A 20847-nucleotide genomic window follows, 5' to 3' on the forward strand; every position below is an offset into this window, starting at 1 on the left:
GGTGCCATGTAGGGTACAGGGTGTGACCCGTCCCGTGCCCAGGGTAGCCAACTGATCATGCCAAGGTCAGGGCAGGCTGCAAACAGAGAGCAGGTTCTCCCAGCACTGGTGGGTGGCACTGAAGCCAGACTTCCCAACCAGCCACAAACTGTGCTTCTGAATCCCCACAGAGGCCAGTATACAAATACACTCAGCCCCCTTTACTGCATTTCAGCTCCTGGCTCCCAAATCAGCACTAGGTCCAATAAAGAGACCAGTTATTTAAACTCTCTGCTCTTTACTAAAAAGGTTCCCTCTAACCCCAAGGGGCCAGCCACAGTACCAGTTCAATATAAGTTTGGATCTTACCCAAAATACCACGCTGCCAGCCAATCCTTTAGTAACTAAAACTAAAGGTTTATTATAAAAAGAAAGAAATAAACCATGAGAGAAATGTTAAAGGGTCAAAGCAAATCAAATACATATAAATGATTCAAAGTCCATATACATCAGGTTTCTAGGAGAATTGTGGAGTTGCAGGCTTGTACAGTTCCTCTGGCATACATCCAACACCTGGGTGAGTCTTAATTCTTCAGTTCAGTTGCAAGTGAATTGATCCAGAGGCAGGTATATGTCAGTAACTGAACAGGAACAAAGGCAAAATAGTTTCTGTGATTTTGATCTTATATACCCTCTGTCTTTGGCCATGCGGCCTGTGGAAACTTACAAGATCTAAATTGGAGTCCAGAGTCACATGGGACAGTCCTGATGCCTCATCAGGCATATCTCCGGCTTCTCCCCCTGGGCCCCTTGCACCTGGGGATGTCTCAATGGGCCATTAAGCAGGCCATTGTCCTGCAGCCATCCTGTCTGGGGTGTTGCCCAGGCAGCACAATTTGAACTACAGATATCTCAAATATATCTATAACTTCCATTTTACATATTACACATGAACATAAGTATTATCATCTGACTTAGCATATTACAACCTTTCTAACAGTACCTGACATGGCATATCTCACATGAATTATTATGATTTTGACATAGTGATGTTAAACACTATAACATATGCTCTCCCCCATCTACCCAGCATGACACAGGGTATCACAGTTCCCTATTGTATCTTCATGTAATATCCACTAAAAGCCTTCAGACCAACAGGAGAACAGTATCTGTTCCATAATAACAAAGGAAATGAAGTAAATCCTGGAAAACAAAAATATTTATATATGTTTTTGTCATAAACATTATACAGGGATACTAAATATGTAATAATACTAGAATATTTATACATATCACTAATCATCAAGCCACTGTTTTTTAATGTGAGAGGGAAGAACAGCACCTGGCTTATAACTTGGGGATGAGGAAAAACATCATACCCTTTCCTTCAGTTTTTGGGGACAAGCTCACTGGGGCTGAAAATGTGGTTAGTGGAATTTGTCCCTCTCCCCCAGCAGAATTGCTTCCCTCTCCTGCTGCAGAGTTATACTAGCTGCTAGTTATACTGGCTGCATCTCCTGGAGATGCTTTTTTCTGTCACTGTAGGAGGCTCTACCACGCTAACCCACTAATACTGTCCCCACAGTCCACTCCTTCACTTGGTGGCTGTTGGAAGAAAATCTGCTGCCCTAAAAGACAGACTTTTGGAGGAGACTGCCGATGTTCCCTCCTAACTGCCAATCAAGGGTTATTGTGAGGAGAATGGCTACAGAGGTGGCTTTGCTGCTTGATTGTCTCTGTTTAAGCCAGATGCTATGAGCCTTGCCCCACCAGTCCAAATGGAAGTGTTCATTTCTAGGTCCTGGTGTAGGGTAGGGACCCATACTTGGCAACTTTTTATGTCAACGCACATCATCTTCTGATAGAATTGTTGCCTGTTACCTTTCAGGTACATACGTATCCAAAGGAAAATATAGGGTGTGTGCCAAGAATGAGCTAAATTACAATATTTGTTTCATTTTTGTTTGTTTAACTGAGATTGTGTCATTTGTGGACTATTTTCTAGAGAGTGAGAATACGGAGTATAGTTATCCTTTAACTTTGCAGTTGTTTTTTTTTTCCTGTAAGCTTGTAAATATTGTTTTTTCTTCTAAATGTTTTAGAAGCTGTACAGAGACATTCTCCTTCTAATAACCTGTGTTTTTGGCAAATGTTTTTCCAGGAGTATGCTGTTGCTGTGCTGCTTTGCGCCCTCGTTATAAACGTCTGGTAGATAACATATTCCCTGAAGACCCCAGAGTAAGTAATGACTTAATTAAAATTTACCAAAATTTAGAATTTGAATCTGCTTTGTTTACTAAAATATTGTTGTAATAGAAATAGTAACATTTTGTAATTTTTAACATACTTTTTGGAGAACAAAATTAATTTCTCTTTTAGAATAAGAGAAGCATTGAATTTTTAATTTGCCAGAGCATTCTCCAGTAGGAGATACATCTGCGGAATTGTGATCAACTTTTTGGACCACAAATATTAATATTAAACAGGATTTTTGTTCAGTTATGACTACAAGTTTGAATGTATTTTCTTCTTCCAGTGCTTGCTCATGTCCATTCCACTGTAGGTGAGTGCATGGTTCCCGGAACTTTTTTCCCCTTAGCAGATCCCGTAGGTCTGGCTCTGGCACCCCCTGGAGCCCCGTGTGCATGCTGCGGTATATGAGGCTCTGCTGGCCCTATGCCTCCTCAGTTCCTTCTTTCTGCCCGTGACGGTTGCTGGAACTAGTCTTGCTCTCAGCAAATACTATTCCCCTTGTTTGAACTTGTTTGTTGTTCTAAATTAATTTTTGTTAGTTAAGTAGTTAAGTGTTGTTTAGAGTAGTTAGAGATAAGGCAAGACCCTGCAGGGACTTTGGGTGGCCGGGCTATGCCCCGGTTGCTGGGCTTCAAGCCATGAGACTCCTGCAGGAAGTCCTTACCACTCAGCGACCCCCCATGACCGCTGCCTTAAGTGCTTGGGGGAAGCAAACAAAAAAGAAAAGTGTAAGATCTGCAAGGCTTTTAAACTGAAGACTCAGAAGGACTGGGAAATCCGATTGAAAGCCCTGTTGATGGAGGCAGCACTCCATCCAGCATCCGAGCCGGCCCACTCCACCTCGGCATAGAGCGTGACCTCGGTGCCAGCCTTGACTCAGCACTGTGCAACATCGCTGGCATCGAAGAGGAAGAACCCAGTCACTGTCAGAGGACCCGGCACCAAGGAGTTCGCCCGCACCGAGGCAGCGCAGAACCCAGTCGCTGTTGGAGAACCTGGCACTGCGCAGTCCACCTGGTCACCAGAGTCTGGCTCGGCACCGAGAAGTTCGGAGCAGCGCTGACCTCGGTCACCAAAGGTGTCTGCAAAGACGCAAGGCAAGTGGCTCCAGTATCTCTAGCTTTTCGGAGCTCATCTCCATTCGTCGGCACCGCTCATGTCGGCGGAGGCAGTCCTCATCGTCCTCCAGGTCGGGAGGTGCCGATCCAGTGGCTTGGGGTCTCGTGGGGGGGACAGTCATCGGGAGAGCCGACGCCCCCACAATGCGCCACAGGCTGTGACGCTGTCAGCCCTGGTTTGGCCCCAGGGTCAATGGCCGCAACAATGGCCTTATTGGCCCCCTTGGGGTATCCAGATGGGGCCAGGGCCCCAATCCCTTATGTCATTGGGGGTGTAGTCCATGCCTCTTGCACAGGAGAAGGCCCATAGACACCACCCCTCAGACAAGGAGTTGGACCCCGTGGAGGGACCCTCAATGGGTGCAACCTTCCGCCACGAGGGAGCGCACCCACAGGATGCGCCTCGGCAGTCCTCTTCCTCCTCACCGAAAGAGGCAGTCTCCCAGGACCACTTGGCACCGCTGGAGGATTTCAGGGTGCGTCAGGAGCTGCTTAAGAGGGTGGCCTACAACTTGGGGCTGGAGGTGAAGGAGTTAGAAGAGGCTGAATATAGCCTCTTTAATGTGCTGGCGGCAGCTGCCCCAGCGAGAGTGGTCCTCCCAGTCCATGAAAGGGTCCTTAAGATTGTAAAGGCCCTGTGGCAAACACCTTCCTTGGTCACCCCTACGTCAAGGGTGGCTGAGAAAAAATCTTATGTTCCGGCCGAAGCGTTTGAGTATTTGTTCACTCGCCCCGCCCCGGGAACCCAGGTGGTAGATGCGGCTAACCAGAGAGACAGGCAAGGTCAGCCAGGGTCCACTCCCAAAAACAAAGACAATAAGAAGCTGGACTTGTTTGGGGGAGAGAGGTTTATTCCACGGCAAGCCTGCAGTTCAGGATTGCCAACCATCAGGCTCTCCTGGGCAGATACAATTTCAAACTGTGGTACTCCCTCAGGTGGTTTGCCGAGGCCCTGCCCCAGAACCAGGCTGCAGACTTTACCACCATCATGGAGGAAGGAACCATGGTAGCTTGGGCAGTGCTCCAGAAGATGTCCTATGACGCTGCTGACTCGGCGGGTAGGGCCATAGCCTCCGCCATCTGCATGAGAGGGTGCTCATGGCTGCAATTCTCGGGCCTGTCCCAGGAGGTGCAGCTGTCTATTCAGGATCTCCCTTTTGATGGGTCGGTCCTATTCTCCAACCAAACTGATGCGAAGTTGCACAGTCTGAAGGACGCCAGGGCCATGCTTCGCTCCCTGGGCCTGTACACGTCCCAGTTTTCCAGGCATCAGTCACGGCCCCAGGTGCAGGAGCAGCCAAGGCCTCCACCTAGGCCTTTCTGACCCTATAGGAATAGGGGGTTTAGAAGGAGAAATCAGCCCCCCCCCCAGCTTGTCCTCAGTTCCCTAGCAAGGGCCCCCCGGAGGTCGGGCAACCAGAGGAGACAATTTTGATGGTGTGCCCGAGGGTGGTGCCCCGACTGCTCTCCTGGTGGCCATTACCTCAGTTAGGAGGGTCTCCGAGATTAGTGCCTAGAACTCTGAGCCCCCTTATACAGTATTCTATAAGGATATGGTGCAGTTGAGGCCACATCCAGCCTTCCTGCCCAAGGTGGCTTCCCAATTTCATTGTAAGCAAGATATTTTTCTCCCTGTGTTTTTTCCCAAACCGCATGGTTCGGAGGAGGAAAGGAGATGGCATTCGCTGGACATGAGACGAGCCCTGGTCTTCTGGTCTTTGAGCGTACAAAGCTGTTCCCGAAATCAACGCAGCTCTTCGTCGCAGTGGCTGACTGATGAAAGTCTCACCTGTCTTCACCCAGCGCATCTCCTCGTGGATTAAATCATGCATCAAGTTCTGCTACGAGCAGGCGAGGGTGCCGCTTCCGGGAACCATCACAGCGCACTCAGCCAGAGCTCAAGCCTCATTTATGGCCTTCCTGGAGAGAGTGCCCCTGCAGGACATCTGCAAAGCTGCCACCTGGTCGTCGGTGCATACCTTCACATCCCACTATGCCATCGTCCAGCAGGCGAGAGAGGACGCGGGATTCAGCAGAGCGGTGCTGAGGGCAGCTCACCAGTAACTCCGACTCACCTCCAAGGTATTGCTTGTTAGTCACCTATAGTGGATTGGACATGAGCAAGCACTTGAAGAAAACGAAGTTACTTACCAGTAACTGACGTTCTCTGAGATGTGTTGCTCATGTCCATTCCACAACCCACCCTCTGTCCCCACTGCCGGAGTTGGCAGAAAGAAGAGACTGAGGGGGCATAGAGCCACGGCCTGCGCGCGGGGCTCTAGAGGGCGCTGGAGTCGGCCCTACGGGATCCACTAAGGGGGGAAAAGGTTCCAGGAACAGTGCACGGAGGCGTGCACTCACCTATAGTGGAATGGACATGACCAACACATTTTGAAAAACATTAGTTACTGGTAAGTAACCTTGTTTTTTCTCTGTATGTCCAGCACTACTTAGTTTTCTGTCTTTTTGAAGTATATAGTTTAGTTTATCCAATGGATTATGATCCAACTGTTTTTCATCTCTAGTTGTCAATATGTATGATTTTTTGTGTGTCCATTTGACAGTCACAGTAAACACAAGGTTAAACAGAATAGAAACTTTTTCATACTATGTTCCTTGAAAACATAGTTCCTTCCTGCTTGTTAAGTACTGATGGTGCTAACTGTCTAATATAGCTGAATGTTTGAAACTAATCCAGAGTTTCTGTAAATGGTGGAAGGTCACTTTCAATGTTTTGTCAGACTTGTACTATCTTTTTTTTTTTTTTTTTTTTCCCCCCCTAATTGAGGGTATGAATAGTATGGAGCCATTTGTGTAAGTTTGGCATATATGTGAGACAGAATGTGCTGTGTGTGGTTTTTTTCCTTGAAGATCTGCCATTATCACTGTGGGCTAGCTACCTTAGTTCTGTAAAATATGGGCTGCAGGGGAGACTTGTTCTTTTCTGTGGATTTGATATCTTCAAAGCATGGATATTTTTTTCAGAGGAAATAGTCGTTCAGAAGCAAATTCTGTTTATCTACAAGAGAGGAAGGGTCCTGTTAGTCTTATTTTCTATATACAGTCATAGAAACCAAGTACTTCTTTAAACGTGTTTGATGTTTCTGATACAGAGAAACATCTCTGAACATCCAAAGTTGTATTGGCCTTACAAGTGCTGTGTATGCTCTCAAAAACAGCCCTGATGCAACAATTCATCACCACTCTCCTACAGAGTTGGTTTGTGCACAAGGTGGGGGAAGGCAGGATATTGTCTAGCCCACAGTGTATAACACTGAAAATGATTGTAGGCCTAATTTTACATGTTAAAACATTTAATTATTGCATGGCATCTGTGATCTGTGTTTAGTCCTTTGGGACATCTTGATACTAAAGATTTTTCTTTTTCTAAAGTCTTATTTAATATATGGTGGACATTCTCTTGTGACTTCACAAATAAATTAATCAATCTTGTGAGAGTTTGAGAGAAAATACTTTTATATAATGAATATTTAATTTGACATAAATTGTTAGTTTTGAATGAATGAATCAGAAATATTGTTAGTTAAAAATTATGCTGTTTGCTGAGCTGTCAGTTAAACTGCTTTGAAGTGTATGTAACTTCAGCGCCCTTTTGGCCAAGATGGAGTCTAGTCTGCAGGCAGCTTTGGCCAGGAAAAGGTGAATGCAGGAATGCAGCAGGGAGAGTCCCTTCCATCCCAGGGGTACCTGTTCCAAAACCCCCAGAATGAACGCACACGCATGCGCACACGCCCCGGGACAGTACAGTAACTATACAAAAGGGAAATGTTTTATTTACAGAGGGATGAATGGAGAAAAACAAAAGGGGGAAAGATAAAGGGGAGCAGTAAAACAGGGTTACATTCAACCCAAGGCCCCACAGGCCCAGAGGCACCACAGACTGAAAGGGCAGACACCAAGCAATGCGCCTGCACTCAGAGTTCCAGAGTCCTGGGTAAAGTTACAGTCCGGTGGTGAGTCTTGGGTCCTCCTGGTTGTCTTCAGCGCCAGTGAACTTTCCCCAGCAAACCTCTCTGGTGCCCTCCTCTGCCGCTCTCTGCAAAACCACACAGCATCACCCTCCCCACTTAGCTAGCTACAGCCTCCCTCCTTATTCCCAGTGCAAAGTTACAGTACTCACGGCCCCATACAGCTCTGGCAGCAGTGATACTGAGTCCAGCTCTGGTTTGTTCTTCTCGGGCAATTCCTCCATTGCATGGTGCTCCTCCTGGCTCCAGTCCTGGGCGTCCCCGGTCAGCTGCTCTGTCCCTCCCCGGCTTTGGCAGGTTCTTGGCTGCTTCACTTTTGTGAGGGCCTGGTCGGCTCACTGCAGTCCTTCTGTCTTTAGCTCCAGACACACCCTGTTGCTCTACCCTCTCTATCCTCACAGTTCTCCCAAACAGCACTTGTTCCACTTGTTCCTTCTGGAACAATCAGCATTCCCCCCCACAGGGCAAAGATTTAAAGGTACCATACTTTCTAAAATCCCAAAGGGGTTACATGTAAAATAAATTGGATGGTGATAGACAATCACAGATTGGTTATGCATCCAGCAAAAGGGACTTCAGTAAGAGTACATCTTGCTGCACCACTAGCACAACAGGAGTGTAGTTATCACTTTCAAGGTTACAGTGCGGCATATCTAAACATAATTGTGTATTTCCATTATAATTGATCCTATATTCTACAATGTATATGAACATGAAATTATTAAAGTGTAGAACAGTGTTTTTCAATTTTTTTGAGCTGTGTCCCCCTTTGAGTAACAATTTTTATCGTGCTGCTGCCAACCCAGACAAAAATACACATGCAAAAGTATGCTTGATAGCCTACTCAAACACCTTAATAGAACTTTAATTAAATTGCCTACACCTGTAAGTTTTCAAATACACAGATACTTAATGTGAAATGTGTGCCTGTTTCTCTACAGACAGTTTGTCAATTTGTGGGGAGATTTTTCAAACCAACACTCTGAGGTTGTCCTCCACTTCAGTCTCAAACGGTACTTTGTCTTTAGCACAGCCAGCGCAGAGAATCTGACCTCACACAAACAAGATGAACCAAACTGTAAAAGAGCTTTGATTGCTCACTTTGACAAAGCTGGATATTCTGAGCCAACTTTCAACAAAAATTCCCCAAAGACTTTTTAAAATTGAATTTCTAGTGTCCTATCACTCTGAAGTTCAATCAGCTTCTCTTGAATGTCATTTGAGAGATGGGACAAGGTCACTGCCTCAGCTACAAAAGGTTGGATAATCCAGGTATTCAGGGCTGCATTTCCTTTGGGAAAATATTTATCCAAACTGGCTCTGAGAGAAGTCAAGTGATTGGCTCCGTAACACTCAATAGTTCAGATTCTGTTTCCTTGATAGCGTCAGTTAACAGGAATGGAATGCTTAAAGTAGTTTTGATCTTTGTTTTCCAGAGAGCTAGCTTTTTCCAGAATGCTAATATCTTATTGTGCAGGTCAAAAATAGTACTTTCCGCTCCTTGCAATGTCACATTTAGAGAATTCATGAGGGTTAGCCATGTTAGTCTGTATACAGCAAAAACAAGAGGTCCTGCAGCACCTTAAAGACGGACAAATTTCTGCGGGCAGAAGCTTTTATGGACTGCAACCGACTTTGACTTCATGCCTCTGACGAAGTGGGTTGCAGCCCACAAAAACTTATGCCCTCAGAAATTTGTCAGTCTTTAAGGTGCTACAGGACTCTCGTTTTTAGAGAATTCGGTTTGTCAAAAGCATCAGTAAAGTAAGCCAAAAGCACAAGCCAGCAGGGATCACACTGTGTCTGCATTGCTGAAATTCAGATCCAATAGAAAAAATTGAACTTCGTTTCTCAGTTCATAAACACGTTGCAATACTTCCCTGTGGATAGCCACCTAACTTCTATGTGAAACAACAAAGCATGATGCTTCACTTCCGTTTCTGCACAAAGCATTACAAAGAGACTTGCCTTTGTGGGCTGTGTCTTGATAAAGTTCATGATTTTAATAGCAGAACTCAGAACATCTGTAAGTTCCCGATCCATGTTTCGAGTTGAAAGGGCTTCGCAGGGTATTATACGAGTCCATGATATATGTGGAGCAATTTCAAACACTTTGGCTTTCAAGCCTGCCTTACCTCCAGACATAGAATGAGCTCTATCCGTGCATATTCCGACATAAGCTTCCCACTTCAACTCATAAGAAGTTAGGAAATGGTTTAACATTTTGAACAGTTCAGATCCAGTTGCATGCATCTTAATTGGCTTGCAGAACAAGAAATCTTCCAATATTGATGTTTCTTGACCATACCAAATGTAAGCAATTAAAATGAGCTTCTTTTTATACATTCGTTGTTTCATCCAACTGGATTGCAAATAAACTGAATTGCAATCAAGAGATCAGCTAATCCATACTCACAAACATTATATGTCTTGATATTTTCTGCAGACGGGAGAGAGACATATCCGAGATTCTGCAGCTGACTGTGCTGTCTGACACCGGATCATTTTTAACTTCTCTACTGCAGTATCACCAACCATTGTCCTGCAAATGTCAGTTGCAGCTGGGAGAATCAGTTTTTCCCCAGTTGAATAAGGCTTTTTATTCTTGGCAATCTGGTATGCAACTCGATATGAGCAGTGGCAGACGTGTATACCACATTTTACATTGTGGGTTTTTTTGTTTAATAATTTGTTGCTGCTTTTGTGTGGGAAAAATCTGTTCTTTCCTTCCAGATCACCATGTTTTGTTGCTAAATGGCATCTTAATTTTGTTGGCTTCAGGCAATCGTTTGCTAAAGTTACTGCACACACTACACATTGAGGCCTAATTTTTCCATTAACTGCAATCGAAGTGAAACCAAAATCCAAATATGCTTTATCATATTTTCTTGGTTTTTTTGTAGATTTTTTTTTCTCTGTATCAGTGTTAGCCATTTCAGCTTCTGGCTTTTGTTTTGGAACACTACCATCTTTTGGCAATAAGTATGGATCTATTTTTCACCATACTATAAGAAAAATTATCAAACTCATCAGCAGAATAGGCACTGCACAGCTGCTTGCTGTAAGGACAGCACATGCTGCTAAACAGAAAAGGGAAAGGTAGTTGTTGCTGTAGAAATGATTGGCTGGTGGAGAGGCTCTCTTTATCAGCCCCTGGTGGCTGGCAGTGGCGCGTCCTCTGTCAGTCCTAGAGAGCTAACTGTGGGGCTTCCTGCTCTCAGCCCAGGAGGGCTGGAGGCTCCAGCTGTGAGCCCTGCAGGGGAGGGGGCTCCAGCTGTGAACCTGGGGTGCCAGGGCTTCCATGCTGGGAGTCCTGTGGCCCCTGCAACATTCCTCCAGCCCCCCCACCCCCTCTGAGGTTGGTGCACACCACACTTTGAAGACCTGTGGTATAGAAGAATACAGTCAAAATTGAATAAAAATGACCTGATTGCGTAAGAATTTTCCCCTTGACGCTGGTGCACAAAAAGGAACCACAATTTTAAAGATGTTACTCTAGTGACTTGGAGGAGGACTGAAGCTTCTGGTTGAGGCTCTGATAACAGCTGGACTTTCACTTTGATGTCAGTGATGCAACTGGACAAAAAGCTTCAAAAACATTCATGAATAACTAGTTTTCCATTGAAAAAATTGTAGTCTACTAGTTCTAATCAGTTATTCAAATGAGCAATATATTTTAATTCCTGTTTCATCTGTGCTCTAAAAATTAACCTATGATAAGGCTGAGTACTCTTTATATGTCAATGACTGTAGTTGGAACAGAGATTTCTAACTATCAGGTGGCTTCAGCTCTTGAAACACCATACAGACAAAAATGGAAGTAGTGGTCTTGTACAGAGAAGAGTCAGTACTGTTAAGGCATAATATTAGAGCAATAAAACATTTAGACTGCAATTTCAGTTATATAAACAATATTAGCTTGAAAGGATTAACTTGATACACTCATTTCTGAAGTGTTTTACTGAAGTAATTAATGGCTTTTTGAAAGACTCCTAAGTAACAGAAATTGGACCTTGGGAAAAATAGTGTGTCAAGGACATTACAGCTCACCCATAATCTGCCTCTGTTAGAGGGAAGTGGGAACATTGACAATATATGTCTCTTAGAAGTATTAGTCTTAATTTTTTACTTTGCCAGTTGTGTATTTTAGGCCCTAGACAAGCTTGTTGATGAACTGTTATGAATTTAAAAACACAGACAAACTTTCTTATTCTTAGGATGGTCTTGTTAAAGCTGATATGGAGAAGCTGACTTTCTATGCAGTTTCAGCACCAGAGAAGCTGGATCGAATTGGTGCTTACCTAGCAGAGAGACTAAGCAGAGATGTTGTCAGACATCGCTACGGGTAAGGGGTCACTGCATAAATACAGATGCTGAAAGTTAGCTGTTTTCCCCTATCGTTATTCTGTTCCAGTGAATATTGAGTCAGAACGTTGGATATTGTTCATGCTGGGGGGCAGAGAACAGTTGTGATATTTTTATTTTTAGCCAAACTGTCTGAAAGTAAAGTGAATTATGAAATTGTAAGCAATGTTGGATTTGAAAATTACCTGGATTTAGAAATCAAACTTCTAGACTCAGGAGTACATACAGTCCACTATGCTTTCATGGTTTTCATTTAATCTATCCTTCAGTTCTTCTGTTGGAGCTGTACTTGTACAAGCTCATTGTCTGACCTCCCAGGTGACTATCCGTAATATTGAGTTGGATTAATCTTCATGAACAAGGAAGAAGAGGTGGGAAAGTATAGGAAAGATAATTTCCAGAAGAGGGAATAGGGGAGAGAACAAGAGACCATAAAGTTGAAAGAGATGGAAAAAATGAAACAGACAACACATGGAATTGGAAGAGAATGTTGTTGCTGCCTGGCAGTTATTGTTAAAGATAAAGGGGTACAGATAAAAAACTTGTTAGTTTTACATGTAAACTATTAGTATGTGAGTGACAGTAAACACACCTCCTGGTCAGCACTCTTCCCTCTCATTAACAACTCTATATAGATTGAGATGTCTCCTTAAACTGTGGGAGTTTAGATACATTACTTTCTTGTCATACTGGGATTTTGGTAGATTGGAAGGCAGCTTACTGACTGGATGAGTGGTGCCTTTATACAAAACAAAAAAAAGGTAGGAAAAATAAAATTAAAAAAAAATATCTCTCTACAGGGCTACAAGGAATCTTTATTTACTTTGATTTGTCTTCAAAAATACATTTCTGAAATAAGTGGAGAAAATTAGGGTGATGTGTCTTACACCTATCTACCTTTTTGTGTGCAGTTTTTGTGTAAAAACGTGTAAAAATTTGAGCCAAGGTAAATATAACACATAATGTGCATCTGCATGGATCTCTTCTCCATTTGCTTTCAGGTATGTTTTAATCGCCATGGAGGCACTGGATCAACTTTTAATGGCTTGCCATTCTCAAAGCATTAAACCATTTGTAGAAAGTTTCCTTCATATGGTGGCCAAGCTGCTGGAGTCAGGGGAACCAAAGCTGCAAGTTCTTGGAACCAATTCTGTGAGTAAACCGTTTGCAAACTCAAATCTGAACCAAGCTCATTGAAGATGAGGTGGTGAGAGACTGTCATGCCAGATAGTTTTTGCCTTAGATTGAATACCAAAAACTGTCATTGAAAGTCTAAGATTGCATGTAGTTAGTGCCTGTATGACCCATATGACTGTATCTATAAGCATCTTAATTATCAAAATAATCCTTCTCTGGATATTTATGCCAAAAGTATATGCTGCTGATTTTGGTAGTAATCACATTTGAGGTGAACACATTACTCATCAGTACAACTAATTTTATTTGGCCTTTTTCTCTTTATGGGGTCCATCCAGTCTTCCTCTGTGTTTTCACAGTAAATTAGATTCTGCTTTCTAGCCACTCTGATATTAACCTTTGCTTCATAGCGCATTGTACTGAACCAATTCCATCTCCTTGACTTAAATATTAATGGGATTTGGATATTGGGAGCAGTCATTCTGCTTACTAACAATTCTTTTTTGGAAGAAAGTCCTGGCCACAGGTACAAGGGCTTGTTATGCTAATTTAGATGAGATAAATAGGCTAAAGGTGTTAAAAATAATAATCACTGTTTAAATGCTCAAGGTTGGCAACACTGACTTCACAGAGTTGGAGAGAAGGAGTCCTGTAGTTTCTCCCATGTTTACTCCCTCTTTCAGAGGAAATATTAGCGACAATCCTTCCTCTAGCTGTTGAGGGATAAAGCAGTTCCTTCTACAGCCTGACAATGCTGCTCCATGTAACCCAAAGGGAATCACCTGTAGCAGCATGAGGGCACTCCTTTCACCTCCACTCCCAAGATCTGATCACATGGCCTGCACAACCCCTTTGGTCTCTGCTGGCCTGGAGAACAGGCTTGTGATCAGAATTGATCTCTGATACTGCTTGTTGACCTACCATTAGATTGCAAGGCCAGCTGTCTTGCTCTTCTCAGATTTATAAAATGATGGAAAATTACACCAGAACACTTCTTTTAAAAAATATTTAAAAATCCACTAGCTAAGCACATTAATTCAAAAGAAGAAACAAATCACTTAGGATCTATAGTCTGAGAACCAGTTTTCTGAGCATGGCTGATATATTTCAGGACCATTATAGGGCAAATCCTATTTACTTTCTCTCCACCTTGTGTGTTTCCTTTTTTGTTTGACTAGATTAACCAAATGTCAGCATAAATTATATAAATATTAATTCTGCTCATATTGTATTAACAGTATTGAACACTGCATTGCAACACAAGGATTATTTTTTCTGTTTAATGTTTAGAAATGGGGATATTTAAAAAAGTGAACAGTCACTTTTAAAAGTTCTGGAGTTAAAAGCTAGAAAGCTTTCTAGTTCTCTTTTTGGAAACTTTGTTACAAAGGATTTTCTAACACTGTTTGGTTTGTTTCCCTAGTTTGTCAAATTTGCCAACATTGAGGAAGACACGCCTTCATATCACAGACGCTATGACTTTTTTGTTTCTCAATTTAGTGCCATGTGTCATTCCTGTCACAGTGATCCAGAAATACGAACTGAGTAAGTGCCAGTTAATGTTGTATTGCTATGTACTGTATTAAAAACTAAAGCAGAAGAAAAGTATATGATTGTTATAACACTTAGTGATCATTCAAGGAAATAAACTGAGTACCTGAGCATTATTTCAGGAAAATAACCTCATGCTGCAAATCCTGCTCAGTTAAGACTCGCAGTGTAGTTAAGTGGAAGTTTTATCTGAACAAGGGCTGCAAAGTTGCACCAAATATATTAAGGGACACAGGGCCAACCCTACAACCATATGAGTCACATGAGACATCAATGGCACTGCTCACATGAGCAGTGTTACTCACATGCAGGTGTGTGTAGGATTGGGCTTTTAAATGGTAAACGGGGCTGGGGGGAAGTGCCCTTCACTATGTCCATTATTTCAGTTCTCATTACTTTAAGTAAAATATGTAGAGATGTACAGTGTGCTGTTGTGTAAGGCTCTAAGGGTATGTGTGCACTGCAGTCAGAGGTGTGATGGCAGTATATATAAGCATACCCAAGCTAGTGAAGCTGCACCAGTGTGTGCTGGCCACCTGGGTAAGAACCCAGGCAGGCTTGAACAGCCCATGCTGAAGTCCATGATACCAAGTTATTGGTACTAGAGCTAGCTAGATTAATGCTAGCTCAGTATGCCTTGCTCTACTACAATCAGGCCTCCTGAGTGAAGTGTAGACATACCCTTAGGCTCCTAGCTTCTTTAAGAACTAGTATCTTTTTGATGACTCTTTCTTCAACACTTACCGACTGCTCTGTCGGGGACTATTAAATCTCTTTGTGATCAACCACTTTCAGGTGAATTCCTGTACCTCTTGGCTCCTTTGTCACACAAAGCATTGTCACTGACACTAGTATCCCAGTGCTTCTTGTGCCAATGATCATGGCACAGTCATTGTCAGTGCTTCAGGTCCCTCCCCCCTACCCCAACTGCCTTATCCGTTTCAGCCACTTATGTAGGAGCCAAGTGATTGCAACAACTTGGGCAACGATGAGCTAAAGGGACCCTTCTGATGCAAGTACGTATCCAGTCCAAAGGAGCATCAGTGTTGTAGGGGGAGGGAGGTTGTAACAGGGTGCTGGGTGGTGATCCCCTGGTCAGCCCCCTGTCACTCCAGCCTACATGGCTGAGGGGCAATGGAGCTGTTGCCTGATTGCCTGAAGGGAGGCAGCTGTCAGCATACCCAGGCTGAGCAGTTGCCCAGGCTTGACTAGGCATGGGGTAGTAGCTGCCCAGCTGACTCAGGAGGGTTTATATGCTGGCCTAGAAGGGAAGAGGAGCAGAGAAGGGAAAGGAGTGGAGAGGAGTGCAGAGGCTTTGCCTGTCTCCCTGAGCCCCAGAGCAACCCCAGAGACTGCTGGCCCAAGCAAGACACTGTAAGGTGGAGGGGAATTCATGTGCACCTTATAAATAAGAGCACTGGTGACTACAAGCTGGAGGGTCTTTAAGTACTTGGTTTGCCAGACGGGAACCGAAGCAGAGGGGCTGCAGCAGGAAACCCTTTACAGAGGTGGACTGGACTTTTCTACAGTTTCCTGATTTTAAGCTAAGGTCAGTCCAGGAAATCTCCAAGGAATACAATGGAAATATACCTGAATCTGAAACACTTGTGAAAGAGGAATGCCTCACCCTGGTTACCCCAGCTGGTGAATGTGAGAGACACTGCACACTGGGGACCTTGTCTTAAAGGAATATGAATAGTGTTGTAGAATGCTGCTGTTCCCCTCCTCCATAGAGGTTGGTGGCTCAAGCAGCTGTGATACTTGAAATAAAATTCCCAAGAAGTCAATTTCATTTGTAGAATAAACTATAATTCCTAATAAAGGAAAATAGCCCTGTATGTGTCATGAATCCTGTATTTAATATTATACTAGTCCTAATGGGTTTATATAGTTCATGAGACTTGGCCATCTGAAAGTGGTAATCTAGTGAATGATAAAATGCTTTGTACTTTTTATACTGTAGCACCTTACATTTAAGAATGTAAAGACATTTTAATTTAATTTCATAACATCCCTCTGAGAGAAGTAAATGTTACTTTTGTTTTCATACAAATCTACTGAGGCAGAGATTAAGTGAGTTGCCCACAGTCACACAGAAATTCTGTGGCAGAGCCAAGAGTAGAACTTAAATCTCCTGACTGCATTCTCTGCTTTAGCCATAATGCCATCCTTAGTCCTCCTCTGTTCCTGGAGGAAATGGTCAAACACTGCTGCATCAACAGTCATTCTATGAGTACATTTACTATATAACAAGAAAATATAAGATGTGGAAGCTGAAATGGGGCAAGTAAGATTTAAAAAAAAAAATCAAAACAAAACACTTTATTTCCTGGCCCAAATCAGATGCTGCTATTCCACATGACTTGGTGTTAGCGCCATCCAGACTGATGGATGGGTCTTTTAAGGGATCCCTCTGAAGGAACAAATGAGAGACTGATGATTTTTGGATTAAGGGAAAGAGGGAAGGATTTGGGAATTGTAACTGGATGGGGAGTTTTGCAAGAAGTCAGAGGTGTATGCTCTACAGCTTTCTCCCCCCTCCATTGTCCAGTGATATCACTCGTAATGATTGACTCCTTCATTTCCTTTTCTACTTTCATGCCACCTTCTGTCTTATCTTCTGTGAAGCCCCGAGCACACTTTAGGTAATCAGTTAATATTATATAGAGGCTTGCTTACCTAAGTGTCTGGCCTGGGTCAGTGTCATAGGTATATAGTTCCTGGGGTCCCCATCTTCCTTACTGGGATCAGTTTCATAAGGGCTGGGGTGGGACTAATTAAGGAATAGTGGGGGTAGTTGATTAGATTTTACATTATCCAAATCTATGATAATAAGTAGGCAAGCCATTTTTCTGGCTTTAAGCCAGCCAGTCTTTCTTTGTAAAGTTTGTCGTCCTGTCTGGTAGTGATATAAAACTGGATGTGGTTTTGTCCAGTGTCATTTGTGGATGAATGGAGGATGCCTTTTTTTTCAGAGTGCGCTGCTCTATCCTTACCAACGTGGCTTCACATGCACTCTAAATATGAGGTTACGATGGTGGGGGCAAGGCACTCATCCTCCTTAGTATGACCTTACATGGACTATGCATGCAAGGTCATGCTGGCAGAGGCAGGTCAACACTGTTCCAGAAGTTCATGCAATTGAGACAGATGTCCTGTATTCTGTGGATGTATCAGTGGCATCCTAGTAATCAGTGGCATCCATTGTGGATTCATACTAACAGTGGTTTTGAGTGCTATGTGACAGGAGGAGTGAATTTAGGGAATGAAGAGGGGAGAATCTTGCTAGGCGCCTGGGGTCAACCCTTTCCAAACTGGCCTGGAGTGCCAATAAAAAAAGCAAGTTTTGAGAGCACGATCTACAACGAAATATTTTAAAGCAAAAGCTGTATTATGGTCTGTTCTACGTGTGTTCAATATTTTTAAAATTCAAGTTATCTTTAATATATTAATCAAACGTCTGTTTTTGTTTATGAAAGTCCTGCTGTTTTAATAGGCCACATCCTTTTAATTTCTTGGAATCTGATAACCCAGAGTAGGATTTAGTGTGTACTTTAGTCAATTAGAATGATATGCCTCATTGCCAAACAACAATTGTGAATTGCCCCAGGCATCTCAAGTGGGGGGGTTAGCTCCAAGAATCACTGGTGGGGGATCCCTTCCCCCTCACCCTGCCCCACCCCACCAGATAGCACCATCCTACCAAAATGTCAGGAAAAGAGTGCAGCAGGATCTGGCCCACTCATCTAAGCAGATTTCTCTCTGCTGGTGGGGTAAGTACCTGACGCCTCTCTGATGCCTCCCTGGCCTCCTGAGAGAGGCCAAGGGGACTCCTATTGATGCACCAGCTGCTTCTAAGGGGGTCCCTGCTGTTACTCCTCATACTGCTGCATCTGCTTCTCTGGAGGGCATTAGGCAGACCTTTACCAATGCATTTCCAACAGGGAGGTGAAGCTGTTTGAGGAATGGGGGAAGGGAGGAAGGCTGATGATGTGGTTCTAAGGCACCAGGTTTCCTTCCAGTCCTGAGTAGTAGTCTTCTAACAAGTCAGCACTTACATAAACTAAATATTTCCTTTATAACTAATCAAAACCCTTTACTACTGCAATAGTGCAAAAATATATTATGGTACAAAGTAAACTGTCTAAGCTTCACTGACTTTTCAGTAGTGAACTTCCACACAGCTACACTTAGCCAGTTTATCTAAAGCATAAACATCACGGTGATGAGTGTCATATGTTAAAACTTAAATAGGTGTAGGAATGGATTTGCCAGCTGAACATAACATTTTCTGCTTTGTTTGGCAGGATCACTGTTAGTCCATTTTGTGTCGTAGGAGTGTAAACTGATTAAGGATGGCATTTTGTATATAAATTGGTATAATTTAAGGGCCAGTATGTCAATAGTGTGAAAACACTTTAATTCATAAAATAGAAGTATATTGTACCATGGGCTTCTTTTTTAGTATTACATAAACATTACATTTTTTGATATTTAGCGCCCTCTAGTGAAATGTTCTCATTTGTCGTGTAAATGATTTATAACCATTATTGAAAATACTGAAACACGTTTGAGTTTGTGAGATCTTTCTTTATAGATTGTGATTTGTAACTCCACTATGTTGTTACCCCTTTTTGACACTACTGGTTAGCCAAAGTTTGGGCCCTGTGTGTTGTTTCTGTTAGGAAGATGTGATACTAGTGCTGCTATCTGGGACTTCCTTGCGTCTTCTCTCTGATTTTCTGGTCTTTCTCCTTTTTTTCAGACATACAGCCTTCATAAAATAATAGGCAGTGAAGCCTCTTGCCTAAGTGTGTCTTTGTTTTGGGCAGTGATGTGCCTCTGTTTGAAGGTGGAGGTAGTTAATGCTTCAGCAACCAGATTCCATAAAGGAGCTTAATGGTGTCTACATTTATTCTGAATGAAAGGTGGCTGTTACACCCACCAATAAGCTTCAGCCCAATCTATAACAATATTATTTTTTCCTTACTTTCATGAATTACATTGTTCAGCTTGCCTCCGACAATAAAAATCCAAAATGTTGTTAAATATTTATATTAGTTAGCATTGGGTGGAGGTGTACTTTACTAGGTGTAGTACAAATGTAAAAATAAACTTTTCTTACTCTGAGGAGTTTATTAAGTAAGAAATAACTGAAATTGTTCATATGAAAGCTGAATATTTTTATTAAGGAAAGCATACTCATAATGCGTCTTCATGGGACAACATGGGGCCCAGAAGCTTCAGCGGTTGCACAGTCATTAAAATAATACTTATGGCACTTTTTACTTAAAACTCAAAGTGCTTTACAAGTGGGTAAGCATTATTATTTCCATTGTACAGATAAGAAAACTAAGATCGAATGCTAATCAGCTAGCACAAGGTCCATAAATCATGCTGATCATTGACATAGGGTTGGAAAACACCTCTTGCGATTTCCAGTCTAGTTCTCCCCATACCAACAAGAACAGGGATGAGTCCTGGCCTTAAACTAGATTGTGTCTTGATAAGGTTGTCACAAGACTGGAGACTTTGACAAATCATCAAGTAGTTCCAAATGTCTAATCATTCTGAGACAAAACTACGATGCAGATGGATTTCAAGGTTAACATGCATTTGACATCTTATGATATTCATATGTAAATCCAGCCCCTGTTTTGGTGTATTGGGAGAGACTTCTTCTAGTGGAAACTGAGCCATTCTTCTATGCAGGAATTATGCCAGAAGATGGAGGATTGACATCCCTTGAGCACTGTAGAAACCCAGCTTCATGTGGGCTTCCTGCACAGCAGTGACAGGATATGAGGGCTGGGCCAGTGGTGCTGCTGCTGAACAGATCCACTGGCCTTTTTCCTCCCACGTAGTATTGAAATAAGTAGCTTTTCTCCCAGAGTGATCAGAGGGGAAGTTATACCTTCCTCCCAGCACAGAGGGGCAGGATTTTGGTCTTAAATATTTTGCATCTCATGTCTAAGTTGCTGTCAGCTTGAAGTAACACTGAATTGATCTAGTTCAGTTTACGTTATCATTGTGAAAGTGACTTCCCTAAAGCCGAGAATATTTTTTTAAATGAAAATTTAAATTCTGCCGGACAAATTTCCTACTCATGTTGGCAAATGAGCTAGCAAATTTTTCAGACCATGAAACAATATAACTCAGATTCTCAATCTCCAAATTGATTCTAAGGGTAAGATTGAAAGAGGCTTTTTGTACAGAAATCTTAAACTTGGTTCTCATCACCTCCTTCATAAAAAATGGGATAATCACTGGAGTTAATGTACAAAAATTGCCATTGGGATGGACAGTGAAGTCACTCAAGACAAACAAGTCTTCACTATGTCAAATTTAAATGTACCCTTTGGCAGAGGTGATTATTGGTACAATCACTGCACGAGCAAAACTTGATTGGACCAAAGATGTATAACTGAGAATTAAGGGAGTATTCTTGATTA

The 20847-nt window shown here is 42.8% G+C and overlaps 1 protein-coding gene across 5 annotated transcripts in view; it reads left to right on the forward strand.

Annotated features, from left to right (window-relative positions):
• Positions 1-20847, forward strand: part of EFR3A (EFR3 homolog A) — a 152679-nt gene that overhangs the window by 49741 nt on the left and 82091 nt on the right. For 4 of the 5 annotated variants that reach the window (XM_067531521.1, XM_067531512.1, XM_067531529.1 and 1 more), the window contains 4 exons: positions 2144-2220; positions 11560-11687; positions 12709-12859; positions 14268-14389. In XM_067531521.1, coding sequence (XP_067387622.1) covers positions 2144-2220; positions 11560-11687; positions 12709-12859; positions 14268-14389 — 478 coding nt within the window. Of the gene's footprint in view, positions 1-2143; positions 2221-11559; positions 11688-12708; positions 12860-14267; positions 14390-20847 lie in introns of those variants that run through there. The other variant, XM_067531541.1, reaches the window with a different exon arrangement.

The sequence above is a fragment of the Emydura macquarii genome, unplaced genomic scaffold (genome assembly GCF_026122565.2).
Source record: "Emydura macquarii macquarii isolate MOO-44397 ecotype Brisbane River unplaced genomic scaffold, CSIRO-AGI_Emac_v2 contig_369, whole genome shotgun sequence".
Classification (NCBI taxonomy): domain Eukaryota; kingdom Metazoa; phylum Chordata; order Testudines; family Chelidae; genus Emydura; species Emydura macquarii.